Source organism: Ictalurus furcatus, chromosome 18 (genome assembly GCF_023375685.1).
Source record: "Ictalurus furcatus strain D&B chromosome 18, Billie_1.0, whole genome shotgun sequence".
NCBI classification, from domain to species: Eukaryota; Metazoa; Chordata; class Actinopteri; order Siluriformes; family Ictaluridae; genus Ictalurus; species Ictalurus furcatus.
Window position 1 is genome coordinate 25,109,165 of NC_071272.1, and position 16,951 is coordinate 25,126,115.

The 16,951-nt window shown below is 39.3% G+C and overlaps 3 protein-coding genes across 5 annotated transcripts in view; 1 reads left to right on the forward strand and 2 right to left on the reverse strand.

Moving 5' to 3' along the window:
* Positions 1 to 1,133, reverse strand: part of atg4a (autophagy related 4A, cysteine peptidase) — a 9,703-nt gene extending 8,570 nt beyond the window's left edge. Inside the window, exons 1-3 of one of the 3 annotated variants that reach the window (XM_053648275.1) lie at positions 1,043 to 1,133; positions 495 to 620; position 1 (exon numbers count right to left, since the gene is read on the reverse strand). The exon at position 1 is cut by the window's left edge and continues 71 nt beyond it. In XM_053648275.1, coding sequence (XP_053504250.1) covers position 1; positions 495 to 620; positions 1,043 to 1,052 — 137 coding nt within the window. In that variant the 5' untranslated portion in view covers positions 1,053 to 1,133. The remainder of the gene's footprint in view (positions 2 to 494; positions 621 to 1,042) is intronic. The other 2 variants (XM_053648277.1, XM_053648276.1) reach the window with 2 other exon arrangements.
* A 122-nt stretch (positions 1,134 to 1,255) lies between these two features.
* ankrd46a (ankyrin repeat domain 46a) lies at positions 1,256 to 5,340 on the forward strand. Its single transcript, XM_053648279.1, has 4 exons — positions 1,256 to 1,372; positions 1,905 to 2,242; positions 3,151 to 3,309; positions 4,500 to 5,340. Exons 2-4 carry the CDS (start codon positions 1,932 to 1,934, stop codon positions 4,714 to 4,716), a joined length of 687 nt encoding a protein of 228 aa, XP_053504254.1. The 5' UTR covers positions 1,256 to 1,372; positions 1,905 to 1,931; the 3' UTR covers positions 4,717 to 5,340.
* Positions 5,341 to 6,930: 1,590 nt separating this feature from the next.
* On the reverse strand, positions 6,931 to 15,806 carry LOC128622078 (G2/mitotic-specific cyclin-B3-like). Its single transcript, XM_053648291.1, has 12 exons — positions 15,659 to 15,806; positions 15,449 to 15,574; positions 15,142 to 15,225; positions 13,428 to 13,528; positions 13,123 to 13,306; positions 12,099 to 12,197; positions 11,835 to 11,927; positions 10,902 to 11,039; positions 10,462 to 10,617; positions 8,465 to 8,614; positions 7,099 to 7,229; positions 6,931 to 7,018 (listed from the first exon to the last, which is right to left on the reverse strand). The coding sequence occupies exons 2-12, from the start codon at positions 15,512 to 15,514 to the stop codon at positions 6,931 to 6,933; spliced, it is 1,290 nt and encodes a 429-aa protein (XP_053504266.1). The 5' UTR covers positions 15,515 to 15,574; positions 15,659 to 15,806.
* Positions 15,807 to 16,951: the final 1,145 nt, after the last annotated feature.

The following is a 16,951-nucleotide window of genomic DNA, read 5'->3' on the forward strand; positions in this document are numbered from 1 at the left end:
TCTGCAGAAAACCAAAATAAGAGAGAAAAACATGACAATCACACAAACACCTGTAAGAGCTTCGGTTTACTCGATTCATTACGATATGCGTAAGCGTTCACATTTTCTCTTATAACAACGTTTCAGACAAATGTTTCTGATGTTATTTACAGAAACGCAGCGCGGCCACGTGAGAAAAATATTCACATCAGCATCTCATGTAATAACAAGCTCTAATTCGCATAATAACATGATGATTCTCTCTATTGTCTGACCACAACTTCCTAACAAGCTAGGACGTGTGAAGAAAAGAATTTCACTGTACTGTAATGAATGCATGACAAATAAACACGACTTCTTCTTCTAATAATAGTAATAATAATAATAATAATAACAACATGATGTTTTTCTTGTAATAACGTGATGCCGATGCGGGTTTTTTTCTTGGAGATGATATGAACTACAGAATGGTTTACTATGAATGTCACATGTCCATGCCAGGTGTGTGTTATTACCTGTTTTAACATGATAAGATTGTCCTAAAACCCAGACTGGATCTTCAGTGTCTGGTAAATCATCTAGGAATTCAGAGAACACGTTGATCTGGTTTTCATACTTGGCAAAAACTGGAACAAAGAGACCTGGATGTTTTTTTAACAGCAGACAGTCGGAGGTAAACACACACTAAAGTACATCTTACAACAATCACATCATTGTATTGCTAATGATCAGACAGATCAGCTCCTGTCTGAAACACCGGCGTTCCCACTTCACCCCTGGGCTTATTTACATGCACGACTTTACAGTTATGTACTTTACACAGAGTCGCTGTAATCGTTATGTAAAGCAGCTGTGTGTGTGTGTGTGTGCTGAGGATGTGTTCAGGCCACTAACCGGGGAACAATGAGAAAACTTACAACTCAGTTACGAAATGAAATTCCCGGAAAGAAATAAACACTTCTGTTCCACAGCGTTTCTCACTTTAACCTCGACACACGCGCGATAAACACACTGACCGACACACTCCACTTTAACTGTGTAGTTTTATTTCTATATTTCTTACCTGCCTCCATCCTGGGCTGTCATCGGTGTTTAAAGTCAACGATACAAATGCAAAAGCACGGAATTGTGGGTGATACTGTTCATTTCTTGTTTTCTTTGCGTCAAAAAGGACTAAAGAAACTACAAATCCCAAATATATTGGAAGACACGTAGTAGTCAAACGTCACCAAAAACATTGCGAGGCGTTTTGGGAGTTGTAGTTTATCTCTGGCGATAGCCTTCAGTTTCCGGTTTACGTCATATGTTTTCGTTTTTAGCAAGCAAGCTGTGTCTGTAGAGCAGGAATAAAGATCGGTTTCGGAGGATTTCCTACATTAGTATATCTTTTAAGGTATTCCTTTTATTCGGTGTTAGCCATGTTGTCTGTTAAAATCATAATGTTTGAAGGCTAGTCAGTGTGTGTTGTTAGCTAACATTGCTAGCAGCTAGGCTAACGTGTGATCAGGCTGCAGAGTAAATAGAAAAAGGTGTCATTTACAGATGTTGTTAGTTTATGGTTTGTTAATAACTGGTTAACACAGACAGGTTTAAGCTCATTGTTTGTCAGGTAGTTGAAGTTGGTGTGTGTTACAGCTTTAATGTGTTATTTGTTCATGTTGAAACTCTTTAAATTAAAAGCATTGTTGACTCGTACTCTTTTCAGGGTAAAGTAGCTAATGCAAGCTCGAAAAGTCGGTAGAAGTCGCCAAATGATGTCACAGACTAATTTGCATATCCATTAAATCCCAGGGCGAAACACATGTGTGTGTTAGATATAGAATGTGATAGCTGTTATGTTCTGTAAAAAAATATTGTGGAATATTATTTCTCTCTGTACTGCAGCAGTTTGTAAACACGCTCATCTAATCGGAATTGTTTTGCAGGACGTTGATCGTGCGCTTAGCAGCAGCATGTCGTACATGTTCTCCAGCGATTCTCTGCAGGCCACACTCCCGCTGCTGCAGGCCTGCATTGACGGAGATGTGGCCTACGCTAAGCGCCTGCTGGAGACCGGCTTCGACCCAAACGCTCGTGACTGTCGGGGACGCTCGGGGATGCACCTGGCTGCGGCGCGCGGGAACGTGGAGATCTGTCGCTTGCTACACAAGTTCGGGGCGGACCTGCTGGCTACTGACGCTCAGGGGAACACTGCACTGCACATGTGTGGACACGTGGACACCATCCAGTTCCTCGTGTCCAACGGACTCAAGATCGACATTTGGTTGGTTTTTTCACTGGTTTACTCCAATACTGTACAGTACTGCATTTGTAGCTAGGCCTGTGTGATATAATGATTTAATCATCTACACCATATTACACTGCAGAGATATCCTGTACTGTTTACTCTGATTATATTATATTTTATTAAATTATTAAATTAACATAACTTATAAAATGTACACATTTGTTAAAGGAGCTCCACAAGAACATCAGACTACACTTTACACAGCAGGTTGCCATGGGAACTGGGGGGAGAAGGCTGAACTGGGGGGAGGAGCTGAGCTGGGGGGAGGAGCTGAGTAGTAGTGGTGTAGTCTCAGAGCTGCAAAATGATTCTGAATCTTATTACTCCTCCACTACTATCTTTACCCCTGAAATGGTGGAAATGCTCGCTGTCTTGTCTTTATTCAGTTCTGGACAAATAAATAATTTATTGAGATTATTAAACAGTAAATCATAAGCCGAGGAAAATCTGTATCACAGTTTGTAAGCAGAAGACTTTGAGAATAATCTGTTTGAACATACCCCTTTCCACCTGCAGGAAGTTGTTGCTCTGATGGCACTACAGTAGATTTCCTCTTGTGTCGTTCCGTGCTCTCTGGGTGGGAGGGGCATAGTCTTTCTCCCCTGTCAATCACAGTGGCACTAGCCAATCGTGGGCATCTGTGAGCTCGTGTATGAGGAAGAGGGTGGAGAGCGCTCTCCTCTGAGTGTGTTACGCAGCCCTGTGATGCAGCACGAGCGGCAGTCTAATGAAAAGACCTGCTTGTCTCAGAAGACTCCACCCTCCCTGGTTGGTAGCTATCATGTGGTAGGGCAGAGCTGGCTGGTGGGCGGGACCTCATCTTTGTGCAGCTGCTTTAAAAGTTTATATTGTGATAAAGTTCCTGTGTGTTTTTTTCTTTACAGTAATCATAACGGAGCGACTCCTCTGGTCCTGGCTAAGAGGCGTGGTGTGAACAGAGACGCTCTTCGTCTGCTGGAAGGACTGGAAGAGCAGGAGGTGAAGGGCTTCAACCGCAGCTCCCATTCCAGCCTGGAGAAGATGCACATAGCAGATAATGAGAGGTGAGCTTACAATGCACGCCACAATTATTGGCACCCTTTCACACAGTAATTTATAATTTCTACTCAAACAATACGATACACTGTTCCTTTCATTTTCATTAGAACATTTTTAAATAATACTGTTTTCTCTCAGAAATATATATGCCAAAATTATTGACACCCCTAAGGAACATTTATCTGTGCATTTCAAATGATCAGATGTTTAAGATTTTTTTCACAGTTATGAAGATGTGTTATATGTCTTATGGGGATTGATATTTATTAAATACATTTAAATGAACCTTTTTATCTGAGTTATAGGAAAATAATCCACACTGGGGTGGTGTGATACGTTACCACTCTGAACTGGATTATTTTCTTATACCAGCATGGCGTGTTATTCCTCTTATTCCACAGCGATTTGGCAAAAATTACAACTTTGAATTTATTAATGAACAACATCATATTTTTATCCATTTATAGTTACATTTAATGTTCAGTGAAACGAGTTAGTTCTTGTAGTCACTTACGTTATGGCAGCTATAAACACTCGTTCCCTCGCCAGCCCTCTCTTTATTCCCTCACTTTATTACCCCCCTCTTTATTCCCTCTCTTTATTCCCTCTCTTTATTCTCTCTCTCTATTCTCTCTCGTCATGTTAATAAGACAAACAAATTGCAGCTTGTTACACACAGTGTGTAAAGAAGTGTAAACTCTTCTGTCCTGAAGATGTGGAAAATTTAAAGTTACAGCTTCACCTCTGACTTTTACACAACGCTGACACTGGAGACTCCTTCCAAACATGTTACATAAACGTCTTTTTCTAACAGCATATGTTTTAAACATCTACCTGTTATTAGTGTTAGATTATCTGGAGCGTTTGCTGTACACGTCCCTGTGAACGAGCTGTTACTATAGAAACAATAAGGTATTAGCACGAGAGCATTAAAATAAACCAAGCCAACAAAAGTTATATAAAGTATACTGAAATATTTCCACTATAATTGGACTGCACGGTGTGACAGGAAATCTATCTGATTGCGTCTCTTGATAAAATAGAAATCAATCAAACACTTGATTGGGTCCATGAATAAATTTATGAGCTCACATCCCTCTCCAAACTATTTATCCGTTTTAAATTTTGTATTTACTGATGTACACACGCCTTTATTCCCCAAAAAAGATCTCCTTGTTCCTCTTCTTCCTCTCAGTGCCATGGAGAGTCATTCGCTCCTCAACCCTCACCTCCACCGCAGTGACGGCGTGTTCTCCAGCTTTCGCACCACATGGCAGGAGTTCGTGGAGGATCTCGGCTTCTGGAGGGTCCTGTTCCTCCTGCTCTTCATCGCCCTGCTCTCACTGGCCATTGCTTACTACGTCAGCGGAGTCTTGCCTTTTAGTTCGAATCAGCTGGAACTCGTGCGTTAGGATTATAATCCTGAGCGATAATGAACTGACGGCGGTGCAGGATTTAACTCGACTGAATCGGTGAATCATTTTAAGGAAACGAACCGTTTATGCTTCTTAAACTCTTGTCATGTGAATGACGTTATAATGCATTTTAATGTCTGTGTAAATAGTCAAAACTGTTTAGATGCCTTTTATTGCTGTCATGTAATATCCTGCACAAAGTCGGTCCTGAACATTTCAAACCGAACACGTCGTGTAGAATCCTGACTAAAATTGATAATTAACTCCGAATGTTAATGTACACATGGAGTGAGTTATACTCATCAAATCGAGAAGTCTTATTCTCACAGATCCACGTGTTAATGTAAGCTTCTGGAAATGAACATTAACACAGTGTTTGGACCTGAACGCAATTTACAGCAGATCTCTCAGAGCAGGTTTCAAATAGGGAGGGTCCTGTAGTAATATTAATACATTTTATTAACAAAACAGCGTCTAATAATGCAAACACGAAACGCACAACACAATGAGAGTCTGTTAGTGATTATCTGTTTACCGTACGCTCACTACGCTTTATACATTTCTCTAAATCTAAGGTAACTCAGAAGATGATTATCAAGCTCTTGATGAAGGTAAAGGAGAGAGGGAGGGGGGGGAGAGGGAGGGGGGGGTGAACAGAACTGAATTTCAGAACTAGATGCACAAATTTTCTTTAGCTTTTGATGATTTATATTAAGAACATTAACTGAAGAATGCTGAAGTCTAGTGTTTAGAGGAGTGAAAAACACTACTGCTGATTTAGTAAATGGAAGGAACAGCGCTTGTATGTTTAAAGTTTATTTCCTTTTTAACTTCATACTCCAGGATCTGACATCATCATCATAATAATAATAATAATAATAATAATGATAATATTGCTGCTGTTATGAACACTCTTGTCATGTGAGACATCACATCTTTAATGTGTCTGACGTTGCTGAAGTGCTTTCTCCTGAGTTTCAGTGGTTATTCCAGACACCGAGCAGCATTAGCTACATCACGGACATCGGAGATGAAAGATATTCCAGCTTTTCAGTGTACAGAATGAATGAGATTTTGTCGTTACGGGGAAAATAGTAACGCTTTGGTTTCCTTAAAATGATCCGTTTGCTTCTATGTTACAGAGGAAATTGTGTAATCTTAAACGTATGATAAAGGCAGTAAAATTGAACATCAGGGCCGTGATAATAAAGGCATAAAGAGGCGTGGTCACGTCTCCCACGAGGACCAAAACACATTGGGATTGAGGGAGACCTTCACTCTTAACTGGCTGAAGGAAGATTTGCCTTTAATAAACATTCAAGATAACAGATTAGGTATTTTTTTAAATTTGTTTTTGTAATTGTATTTTTAAATGTTTCTTAAAAATTACAGATTTTTATGTAAATTAGTGCTGAGGTGAAGCGTCCAGGATTCGCAGGGGAAAGTTTTAGGCTTGTGGCTGTAAGGTGTTCTCCTTTCAGACCGAGGTGGTGTGGTACAGTCTTTAGTTTTCAAAACAAAGCCATTTAATAGTGTTAATTCAGTGCCATATAACGATACAAACTGTAGAGTAATTATGATCAAGCTAAAATAAAATGATTTTAATAAAAGAACATGGGTGGTACAGGGGGGAGCGTCGTTTCCTCACAGCTCCAGCGCCCGAGTTCGATCCTGAGTTCAGATTCCTGTCTGTGTGGAGTTTCACATCTTCTCCCCATGTCTGTGGGTTTCCTCTGGGTTCTTCCCAAAAACATCTGAGTAGGTGGATTGCTTGGTCCAAACTGCCCGTGTGTGTGTGTAAGAGAGTGAGACGCTCTGTGATACGAAGATTTTTTGAATTCATTAATCTCCTGTAACCACTTTATTCTGCTCAGTCCAGGCTAAAGTCCACATACTGGCATGTTTTTGGGAGGAAACCAGAGAGCTCGGATGAAACCCACACGGAGACGAGGACTGAACCTGGAGCTGTGAAGCAGCAGCGATATCCACTGAAGCAACATGAGATGTTCAAGTATTTATTTACTCAAACTACTCTAATTACACTGTTGTTAGTTTCTGCTTAATTAAATCAACCAACTACAAACACGATAAATATTTTTTCCTAAATAAACGTTTTAAAGCTAGTACAAAACTACAACAATTAAATATATACAAATAATAAATAATATTTACAGTGTAACCAACAGATTTCCGATTCTCTGTACATTTCCTTTAACCCAGAGTAAAGCCAGGTTCAGATAGCGTCTCTTCTAACGTCTCGATGTGCACCAGCGGAAGTTTCGCAACTTCAAAGAAGACTCTGCAAAAGATAAAGGAGGGATCACAAATCAAATACTCAGAAACTCATATCAGAAGATCTCATATCTCATCTTCACGTACTTGTGAGAGTACTTGTTCTCCACAGCTCTGAGGTTCTCGTCTGCAGGACTGGCCAGCATGGCGTACAGGCTCCTCACCAGCGGGCCCAGTTCTCCCAGTGTGTAGCCGCTGTGGTACTGCAGCGCCGCCGTCTGCACTCCAGACAAAGTGAAAGTGTGTACAGGTGCATCTCAAAAAAATTAGAATATCATGGAAAAGTTCATTTATTTCGTGATTTAATTCAAAACATGGAACTTTCATATATTCATTACATACAATACATTCAATTCATTACATACAAGCTTTTTTTCTTTCTTTTTTTTTTTTAATCCCGATTACGGCTTACAGCTCGCGGAAATCAAACATCCAGCATCTCAAAATATTAGAATAAAGCGTTTATAATACGGAAATGTCGACCTTCTGAACAGTATGTTAATTTATGCAATCAATATTTGGTCAAGAATCCTTTTGCAGGAATTACTGCATCAATGCGGCGTGGCATGGAGACAATCAGCCTGTGGCTCTGCTGAGGTGTTATGGTTTGTATAGAAATAGAAAAGAAATGTGGTATTATTTAGGAGCTCAGTGAGGCCTGGTGTATACTCAACACGAGTGGGTGTGTGTGTCTGTGTGTAGAAGCAGCGGTATTGTCACACTGGCCTGTGTACTTTGTGTGCATCTGGAGGATTAACGCAACATCCACTAGGTGGCACATCACAGCAAAAACATTCCTGTTCATCAGGTTCCAGTTCAAACTGTAAACTTTCAGCAATGCCGATGAACCCTGTCTCTCTTTCTGCCATCGTCGTGATTGTTGTCATGATCCGTGTCTCAAACGGGAAACTCTGACCTTATGTTCAAAAGTATTTACCAATCTAAGAAATCCAGGAGACTGAGTATATGAAAGAGCTTTGAAGGCTACATGAGATGTTTTAAAAATTCTAACAGGAACGGGTAAATCTGTTAGTGTTAGTATTCAATAACAGTCTAGAATATTACATAAGGATGGGATTTGAGACGCAGCGCTAGTCCGGTTAGTCCGTTGCGAACACGGTCACATGGTGCTGCCCCCACTGTTTACGTTGGTTTTGCACCATATGGTTGCGTATTAATGCTTATTTACGAAAACATGCACGAGTGACACTCCAAACGACAGCAGGCTTCATACGGCAGCCATCTTGGGTACATATACACATAGTTAAAAGCAAGTATTAAGTCAGGCTACTGGAGCAAACTCCTGACTAGAGACAAAGGAAAAAAAAAAAATAGCCTCCTCTCCATATCCCCTATCATAGAAAACATTATCTGTTCATTCTGAATCATGTATTCATATTCAATTCCATCTTTAATATGTCCACATGGTGTGTACAGTAGGTGTAGTTCTCACCCATCCTCCCAGGTGGTTGGTGATGAGGGCAAGCAGGAGGCAGGCGGACGCTAAGCGCGATGCTCTCTCCGGTACCAACTCCAGCTCCAGCAGGCTCAGTTCACACACATAGCGTGCTAAAGTTAGCGTCTCCATGCTAACATGAGCTACCTGTGGGTTTGGTTCACAGTTACAGTCATGTGAAAAAATAAGTACACCCCATGGTTTTTTTTTTTTTTTTTTTTTAACATATTTGGACAAGCAAACATTTGCTCCTATTTGAAACAGTGACTATTAATAAAGGTGATAGAGAATATCAAATGACATAAAATTGACATGTAAATTAACAAAACACAGATCAGTCACATGGAAAAAGTAAGTACACCCCTACATTTATCACATCTTCAAATCCATAAAATTAGAATCAGGTGTTGAAGATCATGTTCCAGTGATTAGAACCTGTTTAGGGAGTGCAGGTCGAACCGGTCTTATTTTTTCCCCTCTCGCATCGTGTCTGGTGTTCCCTTTGCTATTGAGGTGTGTGGTGTCATCATGCCAGTATCTAAATAGTTCTGTAAGGCCTTGAGAAAAAAAGGTTGTGGATGCCTATGAGTCTAGCAAGGGATTTAAAAAGATCTCCAATTATTTGAAATACATCATCCCACTGTAAGGAAAATCATCTACAAATGGCGCAGATTTAAAACGATTTATCCAGGACAAATCTGTCCCAGCAAATTCAGCCCAAGAGCAGACCGTCTGGTGCAAAAAGAAGTCTCCAAGAACCCCATAATTTCATCTCAGGATCTGCAGTAAGTCTTGCAGCTGTTGGTGTGAAAGCGCATGCTTCTACAATCAGAAAGAGATTGCACACATTTGACCTGCATGTGAGGCGTGTCAGGAAAAAGCCTTTGCAAGACTACAGTTTTCCAATGAGAATATAGGCAAAGACCAGACCTTTTGGAATAATGTGCTCTGGACAGACGAATCAGAGGTAGAGTTGTTTGGTCACAGTAACAGCAGACATGTTTACTGCAGACCAAAGACAGCTTTTCAGGAGAAGCACCTCATACCAACTGTGAGGCACGGTGGTGGAAATGTTATGGTTTGCGGTTGCTTCGCTGCCTCGGGGACCGGACAGCTTGTACTCACAGATTCATCTATGAATTCTGCATCATATCAAAGAGTGCTTGAAGATAATGTGAGGCCATCTGTCTGAAAGTGGATCTTTAAACAAATTAATGATCCTACACACACGAGCAAATCCACCAAGGAACGGCTCAGAAAGAAGAAATGGAGGGTTATGGAATGGCCGAGTCAAAGCCCGGATTTGAATCCCATTGAGATGTTGTGGGGGGATGTGAAACAGGCAGAACATGCAAGAAAACCCTCAAACATTTTGCAGCTGAAAGAATATTACATGGAAGGGTGGTCAAGAATTCCAGCGAGCCTGGTGGACAATTATGCAAAACACCTACAAGAACTTATTTTCACTAAAGGTGGCAATACTAGCTTCTGGGGCCAAGGGTGTACTTACTTTTTGCACAGAAGAATATCACATCTATTGATATTTCTGTTGAATAAATGATTGAAAAGCAAATTTTCCCGTGTGGTTTTGTTCAAGTATATAACTTCATTAATAGGCGCTGTTTCAAAGATGATCAAATGTTTGCTCGTCCAAATATGTTTAAAAAAAAAAAAGCCAATCATTTACAGGGGGTGTACTTATTTTTTCACAAGACTGTACATCACAAATCATAAATGAAGCTGTGCGAAGGTGCAAATTAAGGTATGCTTATAGAAAGCAGATTTATGTTCTGTATGTTCTTAATATTCATGGTAGCGATGAGGTTTGTGAGGAGGAGAATAAATCTATAAGGAGTTGAGCATACGAGTGTACACGCTGTCAAACGCTTCATCACAGGAGTTCCAGCTGTGTGAATTATAATCAGCATTATAACTAAGCAGTAATTCATGTAAATTATAAAGCAGCTCATAATTAAAGCTTCACATCCTCCAACCTTTGCGTAACGCCTGAGGAATCTGTACGGCACAGGGATGTTAATATCAAAGTTAAGTGCTTGGAGGATTTTCCTTTCCATAACGAGGAATTCTTGTCTCTTGTAGGCGTCATCACAAATGTACAGGAAGTCATCGACGCCGGGAGGACAGCGCTCCTTTACAAAACACCAAATATAAACATGAATTTATTAGTACTACAAGTGTACTACAAGTGAGAAGCATCACAAAACAAATGAACCTCAACTGACATGTTGATCATGAACACGGGCTTTCAGCATTCCAAAATTTATCATTCATCAGCTTTCCCAAACAATTCCCAAATTTATCATTCATCAGCTTTCCGAACCGATCATGAGATTTCATTATAAGTTGTTGTTTTGGTAGTAAATCACTGAATAATGTAAATCTGAACAATGAAACTTCTTAGGTACTGTCTTACTTCAAACTTGGCGGCGATGAGCATAGCTGTGGAGCCAATGAGCTGCAGGGACGCTCTCCTCACCTCTGTGACAGACAGGTAGTGGTCCGCCAGCTTCACCGCCAGGTACAGGGTTTCATGATTCAGCTCGAAATTTTCCTGCGTCGTGGAGACGTGTAAATAATCACGTGTTGATAATCGGTTATAATCATTAAACATCGCCGACGATATCAGACACTTAATCAAGCTAATTACTGCGTGTTCTACGCGAGCAGCATTTTTTGGGGCTGAGTTTTTGAGATGAGCTCGTACCATTCAGAAGATATCCGATGTCATAAAAGGTCATCCAAGGTCAATTAACTTCGTCCACAATTTAAAAACAGCATTTTATGTCTTATACTTAGCTTATCATAACACACACACACACACACACACACACACACACACACACCCCTTATATACATACCCTACTGCACACATTTGATTTGAAATAAAACTTTTTAAAAATGATAAATTTAGGTAAACTCACTGATAGTATTTCCCCTCCCCTGATCTTCTCCTTCACACAATTCCAGTCATGATCTCTACTTTCTCATTTTTGAGATGATTTTCACAGCACGTGTGAGAATCCTGCTAACTCTGTACTGTCTGTCACTTCCTGTCCGTCTTACTGAAGGCAGAACCACTAATTCGGTTTTTACTGAATTCCCCTGAAAAACTTTGGAAAAGAACCGAAACCTGGGTTTCATTTTCCAGACTGTTGAGCTGAGGAATAATTTAGCGCAATGGTATCATGATTTGGAAATGTTTTATTGAAAAACATCCACATATAACAACATTAATGCTAAAAGATAAATAAATGTAATGAATACATTTGACAGACGGCCAGACAGACAGACAGACAGACAGACAGACAGACAATTAGAGAGACAGATCCAGATCACAGGTTGTTACCTGGACTTCCACCATCCAGTCGATCAGTATACCTCTCATACTTCCGTTCAGGTCCGGCTGAGTGTGCATGTAATCAGTCAAGACAAATTTCTCCTGAAAAGCAACAAACACACTTTACACACTTTACACACTTTACACACTTTACACACTTTACACACTTTACTTTTAAATGTATTGGTTAACATCACCGTGTTCACGTCTTTTAAAGCATTTTAGTACAAACCTGAGACAAAAAATGTCATCTAATCCCCAGGAGATTCTCACCTCTCTATTTCTGAGGTAGTCAAAAATATCTTTAGCGTACTCCGGACTCGTCAAACAGTCCCCAACTTGCTCCTTATCAACATCAAACTCTTCTGGTATCTACAGGAAAGACGGACAAAGTCTTGAGTATAACGAGAGGATGTCTGTGATATTCCTGGGATCTACATGAGCAGAGCGAGTTTATGAACAGAAGTGTGAGATATTTCTCTATAAACTAATAACAAGATGAACAAATATCACGTTCAATTGAAAGAGATCATCGTTCTGAGGTTAGATGAATGAGGAACACTTTTATCATTTATTCATCTTCAGTAAGAGCCTTATCCCGGCCACGCTGGACCCGGAGTCTTTCCCGGGAACACTGGGCACAAGACAGGAATATGCCGTTCCATCACAGGGCAATGCACACACACATACACACACACATACACACACACATACACACACACATACACACACACATACACACACACATACACACATACACACACATACACACACACATACACACACACACATACACACACACACACATACACACACACACACATACACACACACACACATACACACACACACACACACACACACACACACACACACACATACACACACACACACACACACACACACACACACACACACATACACACACACACACACACACACACATACACATACACACATACACATACACACATACACATACACACATACACACATACACACACACACATACACACATACACATACACACATACACACATACACATACACACATACACACACACTTTAGCATATCCAATCCGCATACTGCCATGTTTTTGTAAAGGTGGGAGGAAACCATAGAACCCGAATAAAACCACAGACATGGGGAGAACATGCACAGAAATTCCAGAGAAATCAGAACCGGACCAGGAACTCTCGAGCTGTGAGGAGACGACGCTACTCAATACACCACGAGCTATAAGTTTGATCAATTCACTTCAATCTGTTCAATAACTTTATAGTAATCTTCAATAACCTTTTGTTCTTGGACTTCAGGCTGCTCCTTAGGAAGAGATGCACCAGTGTCTGTTGATATCGACTGCTCCACCTGCTCCACCTGCTCCAGCTGCTCCACCTGCTCCAGCTGCTCCAGCTGCTCCAGCTGCTCCAGCTGCTCCTCAGCTTTTTTGCACTGCTCCTCAGATGACGGTTGTTTAGATCTAGAGTAATAACACTAGTTAAGAATTCTCAAAGGATTCATATTATTACTATTATTTATTTATTTATTTATTTATTATTGTGTATATTAAATGTCTGAAGGATCTGAGGACTGATCATTACACTTTCAGGTTGTTGTTCGCTTTTATAACCACTTTGCTCGTCGGTGTCTTCTTGACCGCTTTGCCGTTCTTGACACGGCCGTCATTCTGGACTTTTTTGGTCTGTTTGGGAAAAGAGAAAGAAATGTAGGAGTCTGATCTACAGTTCCAGACAAACACACAGAAATGTTCTTGTAGGTGAAGGAGGCATGTGGTTCATTTTCACATCCTAACAGCTGCCTGAGCTCATACCCCAGTTTCTGAGATCATCACTGTGTTGTTTTATAAATATTGCATGTTGAATTCTTTTATTCTGGACAGAACATTAATCTTGAATGAATGTTAGAGGATTTTGCTTTCTGGATTTGGCTTCACTATACAGCCACACTCCTTTTTAATTCTTTACATAATCGCTTGCTAGCATGTTCGAGACATGACCATAGCTTTAAATACGGCAGGAACCAGCGCTGAGGACTCCGAGGTCTGGGTTGTGCTAGGGTCAAATGTTTTTCCGTTTCAGTACACACCAGCTTTCCTAGAATATAATGTACATTTTTCATGTTTCTTCAACAAAAACAGTCAATAATCTTCTGTAAACAGGCTATAAAATACAAAATAATGCATCTCAGTTCTATCATTTACAATAACTGGATAAAGTTTTATGATTTAATGGCAAGAGCTTTATTTTTTATTCTTTAATATGAAATCAGCTTACTGTTGAAAAACATTCAAGAAAACTCACTGTAAGAAATACTCTTCTATTCTGAGGCTGTTTCAGTAAGTATTCATGTTCAGTATATTCATGTATACAGAGGACTTCTGATATTAATTCACTGCTTCATTTTTAAGAAACACCAGAGCAAACCGCAGAAAAGAAAACAGATATGGTGAAGTGTTTTTCAAGGCTGAGATTAAAGGAAAACGTAAACCAAAACATTTAACTCAGTTAAAATGAACTGGAGTGAGAGAGATTTATAGAAAAACGTAAAAACAGAGAGTAAAAATGTGCAGCTGATATAGTTCACATTCAGCATCGTGATGGACCTCAAACTTTTGATCCTGGTGACGGCACGGACTTGAAATATTAATAATAATAATAATAATAATAATAATAATAATAAGCATGTTGATTGTCAGGATGTGTCTCTAGTATAGAGTGTGTATCAGTACACTCTCAGGTAAAGAGTACTAAACTGTACCTTTCCTTGTCACTGGACTCACACACACACACATTTTGTAGCATTAGTATCTTTCTTCCTTTAAATATTATTTAAAAGGTACATAACTGGGCCAGAATTTCCTTTTAGAGTAAAGCTTTAACACAAAGATTTCTAGGTTAAAGATACACACTAAAGTACTCTTGAAGGTACCATTCCAGCATCAAGGAAAGTTACAGATTAGTACCTTTATAGTACCTTTATTCTGAGTCTAAAGGCCCAAAGGTAAATGTTTATTGTCTCTTTGTTTCACACAACAAAATTCTATTGACTTCTGAACCTAATCCTTAATAAGTTACAAAATAACACAAAAATACTCTATGACAAAAAATGACAAAACACAACAACAAAACAACAGCAAGTACAAGAGAACAAAACAAAAGTGCAGATTGTACATACAGTACAGAAATAAGACAAATAAATAATCACACATATGAAGGATTACAGGTAATGGATTATTGCATACTATATAATATATATATCACATTAAATAGAAAATATGGTAAAATGTCAGCTTACATTCGTAAGGTCAACAAAGGCAGATCTTTTTTTGGGAGCACCTTGTGGGGAGGATGGGGTTCTTTTCACATGATGAACATCTTCCTGTAACAAAGGAGAACAATATACAGGTTATATTTATAACAATATTATAACAATAACTATGGAATATTCATGAGAAACTCCAGGTATAACCCATTACACAGGCTTAGAGGTTGGGTCATGAACGTTAATTAATTAATATCCACACACACACACACACACACACACACACACACACACACAGAGAGAGAGAGAGAGAGAGAGAGAGAGAGGTCAGAGTGCTCACCTGATTATCACCTCCATTCCCTATACCCCGAGCTTTAGACTTACAGCAGTGTGTTCTGCTCTGCATGATGTCTAATCACACACCGATCTTTCAGTTCTCTGTGAAATTTATCCTTCAGTCTGAAACCTGACACACACACACACACACCCGTGTGTTTACACTGCAGCCGTTACTACCGCTGTTCCTCTGAGAATAAACACTGACACACACCTCTCATCTCACCTCATCTGACCGACTGCTGGATACAGGATCTAAATCTCAATCTAGAATTTTAAACATGAAATCGGTGAGAAATTTAATCCTTACACATTTTTACGATTCTGAAAACACAAAATTTGAACTAGACGCTGCTCTAAGCCCCGTGCTGATTGGCCCTTTGTCATTAAAGTCAACGCCCACAGACAAACAGAAGTTTAAACCGCAGACCAATCCTCACGAGGCTTTTAATTTTATTTCTGGCCAATAGGAGAAGAGTAGGCGGGGCGATGCGGCTGTGTGGCTTCTTTATCGCCACCTAGTGACTGAAAGCTTTTAACCCTTTAAACTCTTTAAAATATAAATAAATAAACAAATAAAAAATCACGGACCCCTCAGTACAGATTTACATTTTTATTAATAAACCACTCAAACTATTTCGATTAGGTGCATTATTTAAACAGTACAATAGTATTTGGGCAACTGGCTTCCTGTGTTTACTAAAATCCTGGTTATTCTTAACGAGGTCTGGTGGACTTTAAAAAACACATTTAAGATTAAATATGAAATAAATATTAAAGAACCTAATATTGAATATTATTTTAAATTTTGTATTAAAAGTGGGTGGTCTTCAATATATATGTATTAATACATGGGTATCTGTATGTAATAACATATTCAAATTAAAATTTTACATTTTATTGGTCACACAACACCATACACAGTGTGAACTGCTTTTTCCGACTGTCCCTGACACAACAATAGAATCTACATAAACCAGGTAGAAAAGGAAAATATTCTTTTCCTTTTCTACCTCTGGTTTATGTAGATTCTATTTTTGATGTCAGTTTAAAATATATAAATATATATAAAAGATAGGTTGCAGCAACAGTATTGACTATATATGTGCATGTGTGTGTGTGTGTGTGTGTGTGTGTGTGTGTTTCACTATTCGTAATTTGTGTTTTCCATGTGTCCTGTATGTCAGAGGTTTCTGGGACGATTCAGAGTAGGAACTTCACTGTACTGTGTAACAGACTGTTTCCTGTGTATATGTAACATGTATATGTATATGACAATAAACTCTTGAATCCTGACTCTAATAAAGTACAGATATGTGCATTTATTTGTGGAGTATAATGTTGTGCGACACCAGGCTGAGGTATATAGAAAAACTAACCATTAAGGTATTCATAAACAATTATTACATTTCATGTTATAAATCGATAAAATACTGCAGTTACTAAAAGAGAATCTGCTGTGGTAATTGTTGTTCATAACGGAGTTAATATGGTTATATTGAAATGT

Coding starts and splice junctions, on each gene's coding strand:
- LOC128622078 (XM_053648291.1), bottom strand. CDS start 15,514: ATGCAGAGCAGAACACACTGCTGTAAGTCTAAAGCTCGGGGTATAGGG. Junction 13,529..15,141: donor CCTTTGTTGACCTTACGAAT/GTAAGCTGACAT, acceptor TTTCCCAAACAG/ACCAAAAAAGTCCAGAATGA. Junction 7,019..7,098: donor GAGAACAAGTACTCTCACAA/GTACGTGAAGAT, acceptor TATCTTTTGCAG/AGTCTTCTTTGAAGTTGCGA.
- ankrd46a (XM_053648279.1), top strand. CDS start 1,932: ATGTCGTACATGTTCTCCAGCGATTCTCTGCAGGCCACACTCCCGCTG. Junction 2,243..3,150: donor GGACTCAAGATCGACATTTG/GTTGGTTTTTTC, acceptor TTTTCTTTACAG/TAATCATAACGGAGCGACTC. Junction 3,310..4,499: donor CACATAGCAGATAATGAGAG/GTGAGCTTACAA, acceptor TCTTCCTCTCAG/TGCCATGGAGAGTCATTCGC.